The 17,541-nt window shown below is 43.1% G+C and overlaps 1 protein-coding gene across 1 annotated transcript in view; it reads left to right on the top strand.

The window, feature by feature from the left end:
- DNAH3 (dynein axonemal heavy chain 3) overlaps window positions 1–17,541 on the top strand; it is a 188,767-nt gene that overhangs the window by 162,233 nt on the left and 8,993 nt on the right. The window contains exons 52-55 of the mRNA XM_060033062.1: window positions 2,414–4,555; window positions 9,577–9,802; window positions 12,750–12,994; window positions 14,567–14,683. Of these exons, the coding sequence (XP_059889045.1) occupies window positions 2,414–4,555; window positions 9,577–9,802; window positions 12,750–12,994; window positions 14,567–14,683 (2,730 nt within the window). The remainder of the gene's footprint in view (window positions 1–2,413; window positions 4,556–9,576; window positions 9,803–12,749; window positions 12,995–14,566; window positions 14,684–17,541) is intronic.

The raw sequence follows: 17,541 nt of genomic DNA, 5'->3' as shown, positions 1-17,541 counted from the left end.
CCATTGTGTTTTTCATTTCAGTTATTGTATTCTTAGCTCTGACAGGTTCTTTTTTTTTTTTTTTTTGCAGTACGCGAGCCTCTCACTGTTGTGGCCTCTCCCGTTGCGGAGCAGAGGGGCCAGACGTGCAGGCTCAGCGGCCATGGCTCACGGGCCCAGCCGCTCCGCGGCAGGTGGGATCTTCCCAGACCGGGGCATGAGCCCACGTCCCCTGCATCGACAGGCAGACTCTCAACCACTGTGCCACCAGGGAAGCCCCCGACTGGTTCTTTTTTATATTTTCTAGTTCCTTGTCAAAATTTTCACTATGCTTATTTATTCTTTTCCCAAGTTCAGTTAGCATTCTTATTACTAATGCTTTGAACTCTTTATCTGGTAAATTATTTATTCCTGTTTCATTAGTTGTTTTTTAGGGTTTTTTCCTTGTTCTTTTGTTTCAAACATATTCCTCTGTCTTCTCATTTTGTTTAACTGTCTCTGTCTCTATGAAAGTACATGAAACAGTTACCTATCCCAGTCTCAAAGGAGTGTTCTTGTGTGGGAGTGTCCCTTTGCAGTCTATGTGTGCCCAGTGGCTTTGGTGGAAGAGCTGAATCTTGAAGTGAGCATGGGTCACATCTTTCCCCAGGGTCTGCTGGCAGCTATCACCTTGGTGGGAAGGGGGCTGGAGATGGAGGGGCTAGAGCCAGAGCTGGGTGTGAGATGAGCCTTCTCCTGTGCTGAGTGGTCATCACCACCCCGTCAGGGGCAGGGCAGGTCCCATGGTGCTGGAGCAGAAGCCCTGCGGGTTGGGTCCAAGCTGGTTCCATTCTCTGTAAATGTGTGTTCTCCCCCTCCCATCAATGGCACCTTTATCCCAGAGGGGAGCAGTTCTGGAGCGAGGGAGGCCAGAGCAGGCACCCTGTGTGGGCTAGGTGTGTGCTGGGATGGTCCCAGCACACCAGTCGGAGCTTCAGACAGCTCCTGATCCACTGCCTCCATGAGCTCCAGCAATGGATACCCTCATCCCATTAAGATGCAGTGCCAGGTCTGGACCAGCTCGGTCCACCCCCACCCCACCCCCACAAGTGCACACTCTCCGCAGCAATGGAAGCCTTCACCCTAGTGGGGAGCTACACCAGAGCTAGAGGAGCTGGGGCAGGCACTTGGTGCAGGCCGGGCACATACTGGGGCAGTGGTGGGAAGCTGGTCAGTGCCCCAGGCAGTTTCAATCTGCTTTCTTCATCGTGTTCCCGGGAGTAGGCAAGCTTGTGTGCACTCTTTATGAGTGGTGTCTCAGTTTGTCCTAAAAGTTCCACTGGTTTTCAAATCAGCTGAAGGAATTTATCTTCCTGGTGCCAGACCCCAAGCGTGCCCAATATGTGTTTGAACTCCTCACTCCCAGGGAGGATCTCCAAGCCTGTGATATCCCCTCCTCTTCTGTATCTCCTCCTAGGGGCACAGGTCCCAACCTCATTGCTTCTCCTCCCTTCCTACCCAACTCCATGCGGATCTCTGTTTATAGCCTTGGTTGTAGAAGAGTCTTTCTGCCAGTCTACAGTTGGTTTTCAGTGAGATCTGCTCCACGTGTAGATGTACTTTTGATATGTTCATGGAGGGAAGTGAGCTCAGTGTCATACTACTCCGCCATCTTGTTCTCCCCAGAAGCTTACAGCTTTGAGGGAGAGACAGACAATCAAAACTAAACCAAAAAAAATCACAGACTGCCGTCAATGCTATAAAGAGAATGGATGTTCTAGCCTCTGAGATGAAAGAAAATGCTCCACAGAGAGGTGGCTTTTAAAATGAGCCTGAAGTCTGGCCAGGAGCCATCTAGATGCCATTTACAGCCTAGGTTAAGAGCTCATGGTAGCGAAGCACTTGGGATCATCAAGGAATTGAAGCAAGATTCTTGTGACTGAAGACCAGGGAGCAAGGCAAAGATGAGGTGGGGAAGGTTGGTGGGCCACCCAGACCATGGTAAGAAGCTTGGGCTTTTTTTTAAAATTAAGATTGTATTTTTTCAGAACAGTTGTAAGTTCATAGCAAAATTGAGTTGAAGATACAGAGATTTCCCATATACCCCCTATTCCCATACATGCCTAGCCTCCCTCATTATCAACATCCCCCACCAGAGTGGTATATTTGTTACAACTGATGAACCTACATGGACACATCATTATATCCAAAGTCCATAGTTTACATTAGTATTCATTCTTGGTGTTATACATTTTACAAGTTTGCACAAATATGTAATGACATGTATCCATCATTATGGTATCATACAACATATCTTCTGCCTAAAAATCCTCTGTAAGACCTTGGATTTTTTTTTTTTTTCTTTGCCAAATATGAGAAGTAGCCACTGCAGGGCTGTAAGTTTCAGGCAGAATGTCTTAATAATAGTCTTATCTCTGTTTTTTGTCCCAAACAGGTAAAATGACAGAAGATTACTGGGGGGTATCAAGAAAGATTCTCGGAGATCTGAAATTCTTGGAGAGTCTTAAGACATATGACAAAGACAACATCCCACCAATGATCATGAAGCGGATCCGGGAAAGGTTTATCGATCACCCGGATTTCCAGCCGGCTGTGATTAAAAATGTGTCATCTGCGTGTGAGGGTCTGTGCAAGTGGGTGAGGGCCATGGAGGTGTATGATCGTGTGGCCAAAGTGGTAGCTCCTAAACGGGAGCGGCTGAAGGAGGCTGAGGGGAAGCTGGACACACAGATGCAAAAACTGAACCAGAAGCGAGCAGAGCTGAAGATGGTGGAAGGCCGCCTCCAGTCCCTGAACGATGACTTTGAAGAGATGAATACCAAGAAAAAGGCGTTGGAGGAAAACATTGAAATCTGTTCCCAAAAGTTGATCAGAGCAGAAAAACTGATCAGTGGTCTTGGGGGAGAGAAGGACAGATGGACAGAAGCTGCCCGGCAGCTGGGTGTCCGCTATACTAACCTGACAGGGGATGTGTTGTTGTCCTCTGGGACCGTGGCTTACCTGGGGGCCTTTACCATGGATTATCGGGCTGAGTGCCAAAAGTGGTGGTTGGCCCAATGTAAGGACAAGGTCATCCCCGGCTCCAGTGACTTTAGTCTTAGCAACACATTAGGAGACCCCGTAAAAATTCGTGCCTGGCAGATTGCTGGGCTGCCCACTGACTCCTTCTCCATTGACAATGGCATCATTGTATCCAATTCCAGGCGCTGGGCCTTAATGATTGACCCTCAGGGGCAGGCCAATAAGTGGATCAAGAATATGGAGAAAGCAAATAGGCTGTCAGTCATCAAGTTCTCGGATACCAACTATGTGAGGATGCTGGAAAACGCTCTGCAGTTTGGTACCCCGGTCTTACTAGAAAATGTTGGGGAAGAGCTGGATGCCTTTATTGAACCCATCTTGCTCAAGTCCACATTCAGACAGCAAGGGGTTGAGTACATGAGGCTTGGTGAAAACATCATTGAATATTCCAGGGATTTTAAGTTATATATCACAACCCGTTTGAGGAACCCACATTATCTCCCTGAAGTCGCCGTGAAAGTCTGTCTCCTCAACTTTATGATCACCCCCTTGGGCCTCCAAGATCAACTCCTTGGCATCGTGGCTGCCAAGGAGAAGCCAGAACTGGAAGAGAAAAAGAACAAGTTGATTGTGGAAAGTGCCAAGAACAAGAAGCAGCTAAAGGAAATTGAAGATAAGATCTTGGAGGTCCTTTCCCTTTCTGAGGGCAACATCCTTGAGGACGAGACTGCCATCAAAATTTTGTCCTCCTCCAAACTGCTTTCCGAAGAAATCTCTGAGAAACAGAAAATTGCTTCAGTGACAGAAATGCAGATCGACGAGACTCGGATGGGCTACCAGCCAGTGGCTGTCCACTCTGCCACCATCTTCTTTTGTATCTCTGACCTGGTCCACATTGAAACCATGTACCAGTACTCCCTGACATGGTTCATAAACCTCTACGTGCACTCCCTGGCCCATAGCAGGAGGAGCGAGGAACTAGAGCTACGAATTGAGTACATCATTGAACATTTCACTCTAAGCATCTACAACAATGTCTGCCGCTCTCTGTTTGAGAAGGACAAGCTGCTTTTCTCCTTCCTCTTGACGATAGGCATCATGAAAGAGAAAAAGCAAATTAACGAGGAAATTTGGTACTTTCTTCTAACTGGAGGCGTTGCCCTGGACAACCCCTTCCCCAACCCAGTTTCCGAATGGCTGTCTGAGAAGGCGTGGGCAGAAGTGGTTCGTGCATCCGCGTTGCCAAAACTGAAAGGCCTCATGGAACATTTGGAACAAAATGCTAATGAGTGGAAGCTCATCTGTGACTCAGCCTGGCCCCATGAGGAGATGTTCCCTGGATCTTGGAAACTTCTTCCAGGTTTGGAGAGGATGGCGATTCTCCGATGTCTGCGGCCTGACAAAATGATTCCAGCCATTCGGAGGTTCGTTGCTGAACACATGGGAAACGTATACACTGAAGCCCCTACGTTTGATCTCCAGGGGTCCTACAATGATTCCAGCTGCTGCATACCACTGATATTCGTGTTGTCTCCGGGTGCAGACCCAATGGCAGGTAAGGGCAGAATGTTGTGTGAGGAATATTAAAAGCCCAGAATGCATGGATGGATGACAATAGCTTGTCCCTTACAGCAGGAATCTCAAATTCAAATGGCTTTGAGCGTCAAGCAGTTAACAGACTAAGGCAGGGCTGGGGCAACATAAGACTTCTTCTCCTGCCTAAAGCGGGCAGCTGCTACTCAGCTCTTGTGCATTGTGCCGTCTGATAATGTGATCTCAGGATGACCAGATCATCTGCTTTTTCAAGAGCAACCAGAAAGGTAGAAATCACCCATTTTTAAATCCTGATATCTCATTCAGATTTTTTCTTAAAAAAAGCCAGGGCTAGATTGAGCCAAGTGACTGCTAGTTTATCACCTTTGTCTTAGACCATTTTCTCAGACTGTTGCTTCTCTCAGCTACGCTTCTTTCTTTTCTTTCAATTTTTAAATATTTTGAGTAATTAATGCTGCATGTAGTAAAAAAATAAAATAAAATCAAACAACGCAAAAAGTGTAGGACTATGGCTCCATTTTGTCCCCTCAAGGGACATTTGGGGAAACATTTTTGTTGTCAAAACTAGGGGGTGCTACTGGCATCTAGCAGATAGAAGCAAAGGATGCTGCTAACTGTCCTACAATGCCCAGGACAGTCCCCCACAACAAAAGATTATCCAGCCCAAAATGTAAATAGTACTGGGGTTGAGAAACCCTGGTATAAAGTGAAAGGTACATCTTCCTCCTAACCGTCTTAGAGACAACCACTACTAACAGTTTGTGTATGTTTCCAGAAAGTGTTTGTGCATTATAAAAGGGTGTGAGTTGTTGACAGAAATAGATTCGTTTTCTATTCTGTTGGGGAATCTTAAAGCTTTAGTTTTCTCTGTTGCTGAATGAAGAAAGAATACCAGAAATGCAAATGACATAGTTGGCAGTTCTGTGAAAGCTGAGGAATTTGACATGTATCCTGACCCGGTTAGAAAGCCAGCACTTCTCCTCAAAGGCAATCAGAGGAAGGCGCTGAAATGAACTGGTACCCTTTCCAGGTTCCTACACCCAAATTATTGTTGTTGTCAAAGCTCAATTCATGACCCCTTTCTAGCATCTTTTCTCCTTCCCCTGTGTCCTTTCTGTGGCAGGCTTATACAAGAGAAATGAGGGGAAACCAGGAAAAGTAGAGAAGAGAAATGGGGACAAGGTCAGAATATGGTCTGTAAAATGATGATGCTGTGTTGGGAGAGGACAGGCCTGTAAAATCCAACGGTGTATGTAGCTTGTTCCTGTCCCTCTGTGCTAGAGGCTTGATTAGATTCAGCTGGGATAACTTCCCAGGAAACTGCAGGTACTGTGTCCCTCAGAGTGTGCCGTATTAGGAGGCACATACTGTCTGGTCATCTTTTTTCATTAAGATTGATCAGTGGGTTCAGGCATTGTCAGTGTGCTTCAGCTCGCGACTCCTCCACCGCCTCCTGTATAAAGTTTCCCATCAGCCTTTCACCTAATATGGTGGTTCTCAATCTTGGCTGCCCATTGAAAGCACCTAGGGAGCTTTAAGAAAATCTCCATGGAAAGACAAATACCATATGATACCGCTTATATGTGGAATCTAAAATATGGCACAAGTGAACCTATCTATGAAACAGAAACAGACTCGCAGACATAGGGAACAGACTGGTGGTTGCCTAGGGGGTGGGGGGTGGGAGAGGGATGAGTTGGGAGTTCGGGGTTAGTAGATGCAAACTGTTATATGTAGAATGGATGAACAATAAGGTCCTATTGTATAGTGCAGGGGACTATATTCAGTATCCTGGGACAGAACATAATGGAAAAGAATGTAAAAATGAATGTATATATGTGTATAACTGAGTCACTTTGCTGTACAGCAGAAATTAACACAACATTGTAAATTAACTATATACTTCAGTAAAAAAATAAATCAAAAACAGTCAGTGAGAAAAACAAGATTACCTCTAAAGAACAGCAGTTAGACTGACAGCAAATGTTTCAATAGCAACAGTGCAATTTGTGGAATAATACCATCATTGTGCTAAAAGAAAGTATGCAAACGTAAAATCTATCTTTCAAGAATGAGGGTGAAATAAAGAGGGCATCTCAATTAAAAATTGAAAGAAAGAAGAAAAAAAAAAGAAAATCTCCATGTGCAGGCCTCACCCTCAACCAATTAAGTTAAAATCTTTGTAGGTGAGACCCAGGCACTGTGTTTTATAAAGCTTTTCAGGTAATTTCAGTGTGCAGCCAATGGGAACCACTGACCTAATGGTTTTATCAGCCTTAGAAAATCATTCCCCAGATCCATTATTTCATTAGGGGCTGCAAAATGATGATATTTTAATTCTATCATTCCTCCCACATTTATTAGCTGGAACTCTTCTATAAAGAAGGATTTTTCTTTATCAACTCTTTAGTTTACTCTAAATATAGTTCAAAAAGGACAGACAGAAAAGATGCTTGGTTCATACTCTTTATTTACCAGCTTTCAGAATAGTGAATTGGTGCCCTAGTGACCTCCAAAGTTACTTAAGCAGTAAGATGGGGGTTTTTGGTACGATTATTAATGTATTAGTTTTAACATATTGGACGTTTCCAATATAGTGGTATTTTACTCCACTGCTGTCATTATTCTTTTTGATGCTCAGATTATTCAGTCATTGGCCTGTGGTAGCACCTTTGTATCAATATCCTTTTCACATACCCCAGTGGTTTTTGATAACTTCCTCGCTGTGTAGAACTACCATATATATTTCAGGCTTATCTTGAACAAATGTTTCTCCAAGGAACTCCAATTCCTTTAGCAGGTGATGGTATTTGGAGACCTGGGGTTCCCATCACTACGGAATGCATCATTGATTGCAGACCTTACTTTCCACTAATTCTCTTTTCGGCTGTATCTAACCTGCTTTTTTAATCAGTGCTTTGAGTTTTTATCTTCAATGACGGTGCTTTCCATTTCTAGAAGTTTTGTTTTGTTCCAAATCCATGTATCTTTGTTTTCCATAGAACTCAGAATTTTGTTTTCCATAGAACTCTGAATTTTAGGCTACTGACTCAAGAAGCAACGTGGAAAAAGTAAACAATTCTTCAGTGAGAAATTAAAACTCAGGGGTGTAGATTTACAGTACCCTATGGTATGGGATTCTCAAGCTGAGGAATTTCCCATAAAATTGATCCAGAAATTTCCCATAAAATTGATCCAGAATGGCAAGATGCTGGGGACACCAGTGTCTGCATATGCAAAATTGTTCTGTTAGGGCACTCCTAAAACCCAAGATGTATCAGACTCCCACAAAATAACACAAACTTGCTGATTGTGAACTCAACAATAAAAAATTATAAACTACATGAGGAAATATATAAGGCATAATCACTATAAAGGCATAATCAGCCCATAGAACAATCAAAAGAATTAACCCCCAGTATTCTGGGGGTATCATGGGCTGAACTGTGTCCCTCCCAAATCTGTATGTTAAAACCTAATTCCCAGTACCTCAGAATGTGACTGTGTTTGGAGATAAGGTCCTTCAAGAGTTAGTTGTGAGGTCATTAGGGTAGGTCCTAATCCAATATGACAGGTGTCCTTATAAGAGAAGATTAGAACACAGACACACTGACAGGAAGAAGACCATGTGAGGACACAGTGAAAATATGACATGAGAAAATGGCCACAAACAAGCCAGGGAGAGAAGCCGCAGAGGAAACCAACCCTGCCAGCACCTTGATTTTGGATTTCTAGCCTCCAGAATTGAGAGAAAATAAATTTCTGTTGTTTAAGCCACCCAATCTTTGGTCGTTTATTATGGCAGCCCTAGCAGATTAATATTGTCTCTAAAAAAGATCATAAAAGAAAAGCATCTAAAAATCATTAAAGAAAGAACACAAAGCAGATTTCTGGCCTTCTTACATGAGAGTGCAGTCGTTTGAAGATCCTAACTTTATAAAAAAGTCTCAGTTCTAGCGTCCCACCCCTTGTAAGTGCGAAGCTATATTCCCTGTGGACAAACTCCAACCACTAGACTGGTGAAATAAAGTATTGTATTTTCCAAAGGTGAAATACTATATAACCATGAAAAAGAATATGGCCTTTATATATGTACTGATGTGGAAAAGATCTAAGTGTAAAAAGCAAATATAGTGTTCTACAATTCATGTAAGTATAATAGTGTATACACATTTACTTAAATGCGTGAAATATCTCTGGAAGGACTCACAGAAAGGTGTAACATCGGCTGCCTCTGAGGAAAAGAGATGTGAAAGAGATCTATTTGAAATTTCACTGTCCAAATACCTGTTTTCCTAGTAAAATAAATTTACAAAAACCCAGTTCCTAAATGAACTTATTTGCAAAACAGAATTAGAGTCACAGATGTAGAAAACAGGCTTATGGTTACCAGAGGGTAAGCGGGGGAGGGATAAATTGAGAGATTGGGATTGACATATACACACTACTATATATAAAATAGATAACTAATAAGGACCTACTGTATAGCACAGGGAACTCTACTCAATACTCTGTAATGGCCTATATGGGAAATAACCTAAAAAAGAGTGGGTATATGTATATGTATAACTGATTCAGTTTGCTGTACACCTGAATCTAACACAACATTGTAAATCAACTATACTCCAATAAAAATTTTAAAAAGAAAACCCCAGTTCCTAGTTCTTTGGTTATGTGCTAACCTTTCTAGTTTGGAGTTCCCTCTTCATTTTTGGCACCTGGGAATTTCTCTTCCTTTCAAACTCTTATTTTTTTTTTTCAGTTTGTGTCTTTTTTTTTTTTTTTTTATGAAGAATGTCTATCTATTTAGAGCAAAAGAGGAATCAGTAGTATCTTCGTTCACCATCTTACCAGAAGTCTAAAGCTTCCTCAGAAAGATGCTAATTTCATAATTAACAAAAGCCAGTGGCTTTCTTTCTGAGTCCAGAATTTTAATGTAACCCCTTCTTCTGTGTTGTTATTATTAATACAGTCTTAAATAGCCTGTTCTCTTTCAAAAGCCTTTTTTCTTCCTGATCTCAGGCCTGCTGAAATTTGCTGATGATCTTGGCATGGGAGGTGCCAAAACACAGACCATCTCCCTTGGCCAAGGCCAAGGCCCTATTGCTGCCAAAATGATTAACACTGCCATCAAAGATGGGACCTGGGTGGTCTTACAGAACTGTCATCTGGCCACGAGCTGGATGCCTGCGCTGGAGAAGATCTGTGAGGAGGTGATTGTTCCTGAGAGCACCAATATGGGATTCAGGTGAGATGCTGCCCCACCTCTGAGTCCCTCAGCCCCAACCTCAAGTTCCAGACGTCATGCTAATGGCTGGGAATGCAAAGATGAGCAAGACACAAGGGTCTTGTGTAGACACAAGTTCTACCCTTAAAGAAGCTCTCAGTCTAGTAGAAGGCAGACCATAGATGAATAATGTTGATACCATGCAATACCTGCTGTACTTGTTTGAATAAGAATGGAAAAGGGAAGGAAAATTTGGGGAAGACCTGGAGTACCGAAAGATGAATAGGAGTTTTCCAGGAAGGACATTCCAGGCAGAAAGGGCAGCATTTGTAAAAGCAAAGGAAAGACCAAGAAGTTATCCTATGATTCCTGGGTATACACTGTGAGCAATTGTTTTTGGGAGGTGATAGGAGATGTGCCTGGGAAGGTAGATTAAATGCCAGCAAATCGGAGTTTTAAAACTTATTTGCCTAAAAACAAAAAAAAATCCACCCGTAGTCTAGGCACTTGATCTATCCTATACTTGTTTAGATCCATGGAATTTTAATCAATACTGTAAACAGCTATTTATTTTCTGTGAACTTTAAAGCCCAGCAAGACTGGGCCTAAGTATTTGCATTTAGAGGATGATGAGATGAAACAGACTTCAAAGCCCCTTTTAACTCAAATGTTCAGTGATTCTTTCATTCTGGGCCAGGGGTCAGCAAACTATGGCCAAATCCAGTCTGCTGCCTGTGTTTGTACAGCTTGCAATCTGAGAATAGCTTTTACATTTTTTATGGTTGAAAAAAATTGAAAGAAGTATACTATTTCATGACATGTGAAAATTATATGAAATTCAAATTTCAGTGTCTATAAGTAAAGTTTTATTGAAATACAGCCATGCTCACTCATATACTGTCTACGACTGCTTTTATGCTTCAAGTAGTTGTGACAGAGACCATATGGCATGCAAAGTCTAAAACATTTACTCTTTGATCCTTCATAGGAAAAGTTTGCCAACTCCTGCTCTAGGCAACAAAGTTTGCCGGTTATTTTTATTTTAGTCATGTCTGCCTGAAAATAGAAAAGCGTTTGGTGTTTATTTACAAAGCCAGATTAGGCCGTAGTTGATTGTATTCACGTAAGACTCATATGAGATTCATGTAAGAGTTTAAGAGGAAATCCATTAATTTCAAGAATTCTATTTGGTTTTGGATCCTGAGTTGACTCATTGACCATCAGGGACATACTCAATGAAGAAAAATTATTCATGTTGACATTTAAGGTCTTCTGTAATATGATCTTAACCCAAGTCACAAACTCAAGTGCCTATACAACGAGGAATGTAACATAAATGAGTGAAGAGGACTGGGCACAAGAAATATTCCACTTTCCACAGTACAATAGCTATCACCATGGATGGGCAGCCTCAGTGTTGAATACCGGTAGAGAGTGGTGGGGACTGTGGTGAACTAGAGGCACATGCCCTGTAGAGAAGAGCAGTTACCGCCTACTACCAGCTGTTGCCAAGCAGGAATACAGGCCTCTTGTATCCAGATTTTATGACTATTTTAAAGGAAAGACGGGAATCTAGAACTTTTAAAAGAAAGCCCTAAATTTTTAAAAGTTGGCAACTACTTCAAAAATATGTTACAGCATTGTGTCGGTTTGCATGGTGAGAGTTCAACATCACCCATCTGCAGACTGAAGTCAGGCCACAGGCCCCCAGGTTATGGCCTCTTCCCTCCCCTCTGAGACCTGTGCCTGGACCACAGCAGGCTGCCCACTGTAGGCCTTACCACATCCCCAACTTTTCCTCCTCCGTGCAGTTGCTCAGCCTGTGTCCTGTGTCTTTAATGACCTTCCATCCCCAAATCCTCCTGTTGGAAACCTCTCTAATGTCTAGCAAAAAAGAAAAACAAACCCACAAAAATGAAACAAAACAGGATGCCACAGTGTGTATGTAACCTGAGCTTGAGTAAGAAAAACAAATGAATAAAAGCCTGGAAGACAATATGCCAAAATGTTAACCTGTAGATGGTAAAATCATGTATTTTTTTCCTTTCTATATACTTTTACCTATGTTCCCATTTCTTATGGGCATAGATATACTTTTATTATTTAAGAAAAGAAATCTTCCATATTCTCAAGACCCATTTCTAATGCCATCGGCCTCTATGGCAGGGATCAGCAGACTTTTCCTGTAAGGGCCCAGATAGTAAATATTTTAGGTTTTACACGACATGTTGTCAGTTGCAACTGTTCAGCTCTGCTGTTGTGGCATGAAAGCATCCATAAATAATTTGTAAATGAAGAGGTGTGGCCATGTTCCAATAATATTTTATTTACAAAAACAGGCTAAGGCTAGATTTGGCTCCCTGGCAGTAGTTTGCAGACTTCTGCTCTCTCCACCCCGTGGAAATCTCTTCTTCCCATGGACCCCCATGGCCCATTATTTCCCTCCCTCCCTGTGGTCTTGATTTTATAACTCCTTGGCATTCTGTTTGCTTGTCTTTTCTCCCCTCCCCAGCTCCCATTTCCCCTCCTAGCAGCAAGGCTGTGAGTATCTAGAAGCAAGAAACAATTCTTTTCTCATTTCGGCCACTCCTGGAGTGCCGGGTATAGTACTTGACCATGATAGACGCTCAGAAAGTCCAGCAGGGCAGGAACATGGTGTAGAGATTAGGACACAGGGCCTTTGGAGTCAGGGAGCCCTGAGTTCATCTTGGTTCTGCTGCTTCTAAGTGGTGTGTCCTTGAAAACCCCACTTGACTTCTCCATGCCTCTGTTTCCTCACTGGTAAAGGGGATAATAAATCATAGGGTGGCTGTGAGGATTAAAGTAAATGAAGGGATATAAATTAAATTCTTAGCTTGGGGTTCAGCATCTAGTGATGCTTAATAAATGGTAGTTATTATTTTCTGTTACTGTTTTTCAATATAATGTATTGCGTTGCCGTAAATAGTCGGGTCTGTTGTTCTTCCAGACTCTGGTTAACCAGCTATCCATCAGAGAAGTTTCCAGTCAGCCTCCTCCAGAATGGGATTAAGATGACCAATGAGCCCCCCAAAGGGCTCCGGGCCAACCTTTTGCGCTCTTACCTCAGTGACCCCATCTCAGACCCCGTGTTCTTCCAAAGTTGTACAAAAGCAGTGATGTGGCAGAAGCTGTTGTTCGGCCTTTGCTTCTTCCACGCCGTCGTTCAAGAGAGGAGAAATTTCGGAGCCCTAGGTGAGAGGTGGCAGCATACCTGGATTGCCTGGGGGAAAGATCACAGGCAGATACAGGGGTGCGTTCGAGTTTGTACCCAGGGTTGCCAGTAAAATAGGGTCTAAGTATGTTCCACGCGATATTGGGGACATATTTATACTAAATATGATTCGTTGTTTATCTGAAATTAAATATCACCGAGCGTCTCTGTATTTTTATTTATCAAGTCTGGCAGTCCTATAACCAGGTCAATATCAATGTCAGGGAAAGAGGTGATGCTCCAGAATCAGAGGCCCCCTAATTACGGAAGTAATATGGTAATGAGAAGAGGGGAGGCCCTTCCCTTTGGTGTATTTGCCTAGCTTGGCTATCATGGCCACTCTCCAGGGAATCGTCACCAGGTGATTTATAACACTTTAGGTTGCTCTCTTTACCTGTGCATAACAATGAAAGAAATACAGCTGGGACATCTGTTTGTGCTTCTCCTTGAAAAAATAAACATAAATTTCTTTATTAATGTAACTTATCCATGGCCTAACTTAAGTGACTCAATATTCTTGTTAGAGCAGATCATCTGCTAAATGCAGATCCCATATCACCATGGTTTTAAGGTTGGCTTATTTTTCTCTCACCCATGGGCTGAGTCTAATTCTTTTCTTGAAATGACCCACCTGAAGGTATTCTTAGCCATTCTTTCGGGTTACAAAAGGAGGCAAATTGTCCTTTTGGTGATTCTCTCAGAACATCCTCTTTCCTTCTACCTGCCCCAGTTAGCTCCACAGACCACCTGACCCTTCAACTGAGGGTTTCAGAGACGAGACAGCCAAAGGGGACACTTCCTCTACATCTGCATCTCACACACCACATTCTCCCACCACCATGCTCCCAGCCGTGCCAGACCTCCAAACATCCATACAGCAGTTAGGCTTATAGTCAACTGCCCAGTTGTGTTCTCTCTGCCAGAACCGAAGTTTTTGTTATTTTATTATATTTTTAATTTGAATGTGAATGTTTAGGAGGAAATTAAACGTCTCCATTGAGCACAGGTCCTACCATACCCTACTGTCTTACATCCAGCCTGGTTCATACATTTATGTCACTTGTGCAGCCCCACTGGGCATTTACCATTATAACACTTGAAAATACAAGCAGTAGTTTCTTCAAGGCCTGCCATCTAGTTCTCCCATGAGTGGGAGGAGGGGCATTCTCAAAGCTACCTTAGTTCTATTGCCCAATCACAGACAGTGCACTCTGGCTATGCTTGGGTGTTATTTTTGGCCTTCGGTGCATTACCACAGTATTCCAGCCAGGGTGAGTAACTCTCATTCCACAAATCCCAGGATGTTAACATCTTCCTTATCAAATGGGGGAGATCCATAAGGAAACTGACTTTAGAATGGATGTTTTCTCAGGCAGGATGTCTCCCACGTTGGCAGTAAAGGTCAAAGCTAATAGTTGGCATGGTGCTTGATAGGCACAGGGCTGGAAGAGGCTCTTGATCCATAATGATGCTTAATTCCACCAGCTCAGTCTCTGAGTGGAAATTAAGAGCTCTCATCCCTGAAGCATCTAATTTATCTCTGCCTCACGCAGGTTGGAATATTCCTTATGAATTCAACGAATCCGACCTGAGGATTAGTATGCAGCAGATCCAGATGTTTCTGAATGACTACAAGGAGGTGCCGTTGGATGCTCTAACCTACCTGACAGGTATTTATGGAAGGAGGCTTTGGCAACCATAAACCTCCATGATTATGCTCCACCTTCCTGCTCCTCTGCTTCCATCTCCATTTGTTTACTTACTCACTCATGCTTTCAACAGACATGGAGCTCTTAATGATGCTGGTCACCATGCTGTATATTGTAAAACAAACAAACCAACAAAAACAAAAAACACACACAGAAAAATCAAGATCAATCCCTCCCTTTAAGGGGTGCACAGTCTACAAAGGGAGGGAAATATAACAAAATAAATAACAGTACAGTGATAAGTTCAGTAAGAGAAACATTTATAAGATAGCACAATGATTAAATTTCAGACATGGGGTGGGGATGATTAGGGAAAACCTCCTGAAGGTGTGAAAGATGGTTTTGAAGGATCAGTAGGAGTTTTACAAGTGGAAGAAGAAAGCGGGGGCAGGCGGTGGGAAAAAGGAAGGAGAGCACTCCCAGCAGAGGTGCCCTGAGGTGAAAATGATACTTGCTGTTTTGTATTAAAGCAATTCATCAGCAATCTTTTATCAGTCGTCCAATATATACTAGTACATAATATGGAAGAATGTAAATATATAAGACTTGGTCACTGCCCTCAAGAAGCACACCATGTAATCCCAGAGATAGGAGATAAACTATAGATGAGCTAAATGAGTGGATTACCATGGCCAAAAGTCAAAATGCAGCTCAATAGAAAAACCTGGGCATCTTCCAGGTCACACACAAGCTCCTCCCTCAACTCTGGATCCTTTCCCCAATCATACGGCAGGCACTTTACCTACATCATTCAGTCTTCACAGCAATCTTATGAGCTTCACTTTAGTGACCCTGTTTTACAACTGACAAGACCGAGGCCTTAGAGCAGTGGTTCTCAACCAAGGGTGATTTTGTCTCCTAGGGGACATCTGGCAAACTGAGGAGACATTTTTTGTTGTCACAGCTAAATGGATGTGCTACTGGGTAGAGGCCAAGGGTGCTGCTAAACGTCCTACAATGCACAGGACAGCCCCCTACAGCACAGGGCTACCCAGTCCAACATGTTAGTCGTGCCAAGACTGAGAAATCCTGCTTTAGAGTGATTGAATTCATTTGTAAAAGGTGACCAAGACCTTAACTCAGCACAGTGTCTCCTAAACCAAAACCCCAGGGGACACACAACATAAGTTCAGTGGATTTTAGTTGGGTGAGAGAACTTTTCCAAAGAAATGACCCATATTCCCATTATTCCAGACCACACAGAAGCACATCCCAGGGCTCCCCTTCAGATCACAGAATGAGTGCATAATTGCCCTGGGATGAGGTCTTAGTATTGGACTGCCTGCAGCTCATAAACCAACCCGCTCCAACTGTGCCCGCTGGCTTGAGGATAGTCACTTTCCAACTGCACCAGTCAGGATAGACTAGTTAGTCTGAGATAACAAGCAGTCCCCAAATCTCAAGGGTGTGAGACATTTCTTGCCCATTCTGCATGTCCAGTGTGAATTGGCAAGGGTGTCTGCTCGTTGTAATTATCTATCAGGGGCGCAGTTGGCAAAGGCTCCACCAAATTTTGATGCCACCATCTCAACATACACTTGTGTGGTCACTGCCACAGGGTAGCACTGACGAGCTGATGCCAGGAGTTAAATGTGCAAGAACTTGTCACCTGGCCCCACCTCACTGCCAGAGGCCCCGGGAGTTATAACCTTCCTATGTACCTGGAAGGAAAGAAGATCAGATAGAGATGATTATTAGAGCTCTGTACTGACCGCAAGGGACAGACTAACCAAAGAGACAGGTCTTATTTGGAGAGCAGTTATCGAATTAGATGGGCCAAAGTCAAATACATTCTTAATCTGGTACCCCCAACCCTGTGGCAGAGCCAATGGAGAATCTAGAAGAGATATAAGGCACATCCTGGCCCCTTTAGGAACTTATGCTCTTGCTACAAAGAGGAGACATATAAGTAAAGAAATGTACCTTCCTTCATAAACATAAAACCCAGAGCCTATAAGGGTATCCCCTGAAGTAAAATTTGCTGATGAGAGAGTGGAGGTGGAACCCTGAATCATGACTCTGTGCCTAAGGTTTACCTTCACTGGTAGTCCCTCTTTGGTACTCTCTAGCACTGCCATGCTGACTTCAGGGGGGAACTACTCTCCCTTTAATATTGTAGCTCTAGTGTTGTCATAAACCTCTTTACATCTGGGACAAACTATAATGTTCCAACTAAACTTTGCTAAAGGCCTGAGAGGTCAACAGAGAGAGATCTAGATGGTCTGGCTTAAGGTCAAATAGTTTTTGCAGGGCTCAAATTACTCAGTGGGTATGAGCTTCCCCTTAGTCTCTTACTTCTTCCTTAATGAGCCACCAGGATGCTCCTCCTAGACATTTAGACCCCTCCAATACCAAGAGAGGCTGAGGCCTCCTCAACTTGAGTCATACTTCCTGTTTCATGTCTGTAGACCTGCTCCTTCCTAGAATGATTAGAATTGGAAATGAGCCCACCCTTCAGGGGAGCCCTTGCATGCAAACACACACGCAAACACACACACACACACACACAGATGTCTTTTCCTTGCACACTAGTGTGTTGTCCCCAGCTTCCAAATACCAGGTGGTACCCACATACTGTGGGACCTGATCCAGCTAGAAAGTGCATCCTGGGTTGGTGAGACGGATTTGATGGCCCCTCAAAAAATTGCCTAATTCTTTTTGTAGAAATCTGCGTGTAGAAACCTGAGTCTCAGAGAATGATGTTGATGATGGGGATGGGGGTAGGAGAGTCATATCCCAAAGAAGTATATATAGGATAATCTTAATTTTCTAAACTGTACGTATTTGTAAAAGCTGTAGTTGAATGCTTTCTATATGCT

Source organism: Delphinus delphis, chromosome 15 (genome assembly GCF_949987515.2).
Source record: "Delphinus delphis chromosome 15, mDelDel1.2, whole genome shotgun sequence".
NCBI classification, from domain to species: Eukaryota; Metazoa; Chordata; class Mammalia; order Artiodactyla; family Delphinidae; genus Delphinus; species Delphinus delphis.
The sequence above is the reverse complement of the archived record's forward strand: the minus strand, read 5'-3'. Positions and strand labels throughout refer to the sequence as shown.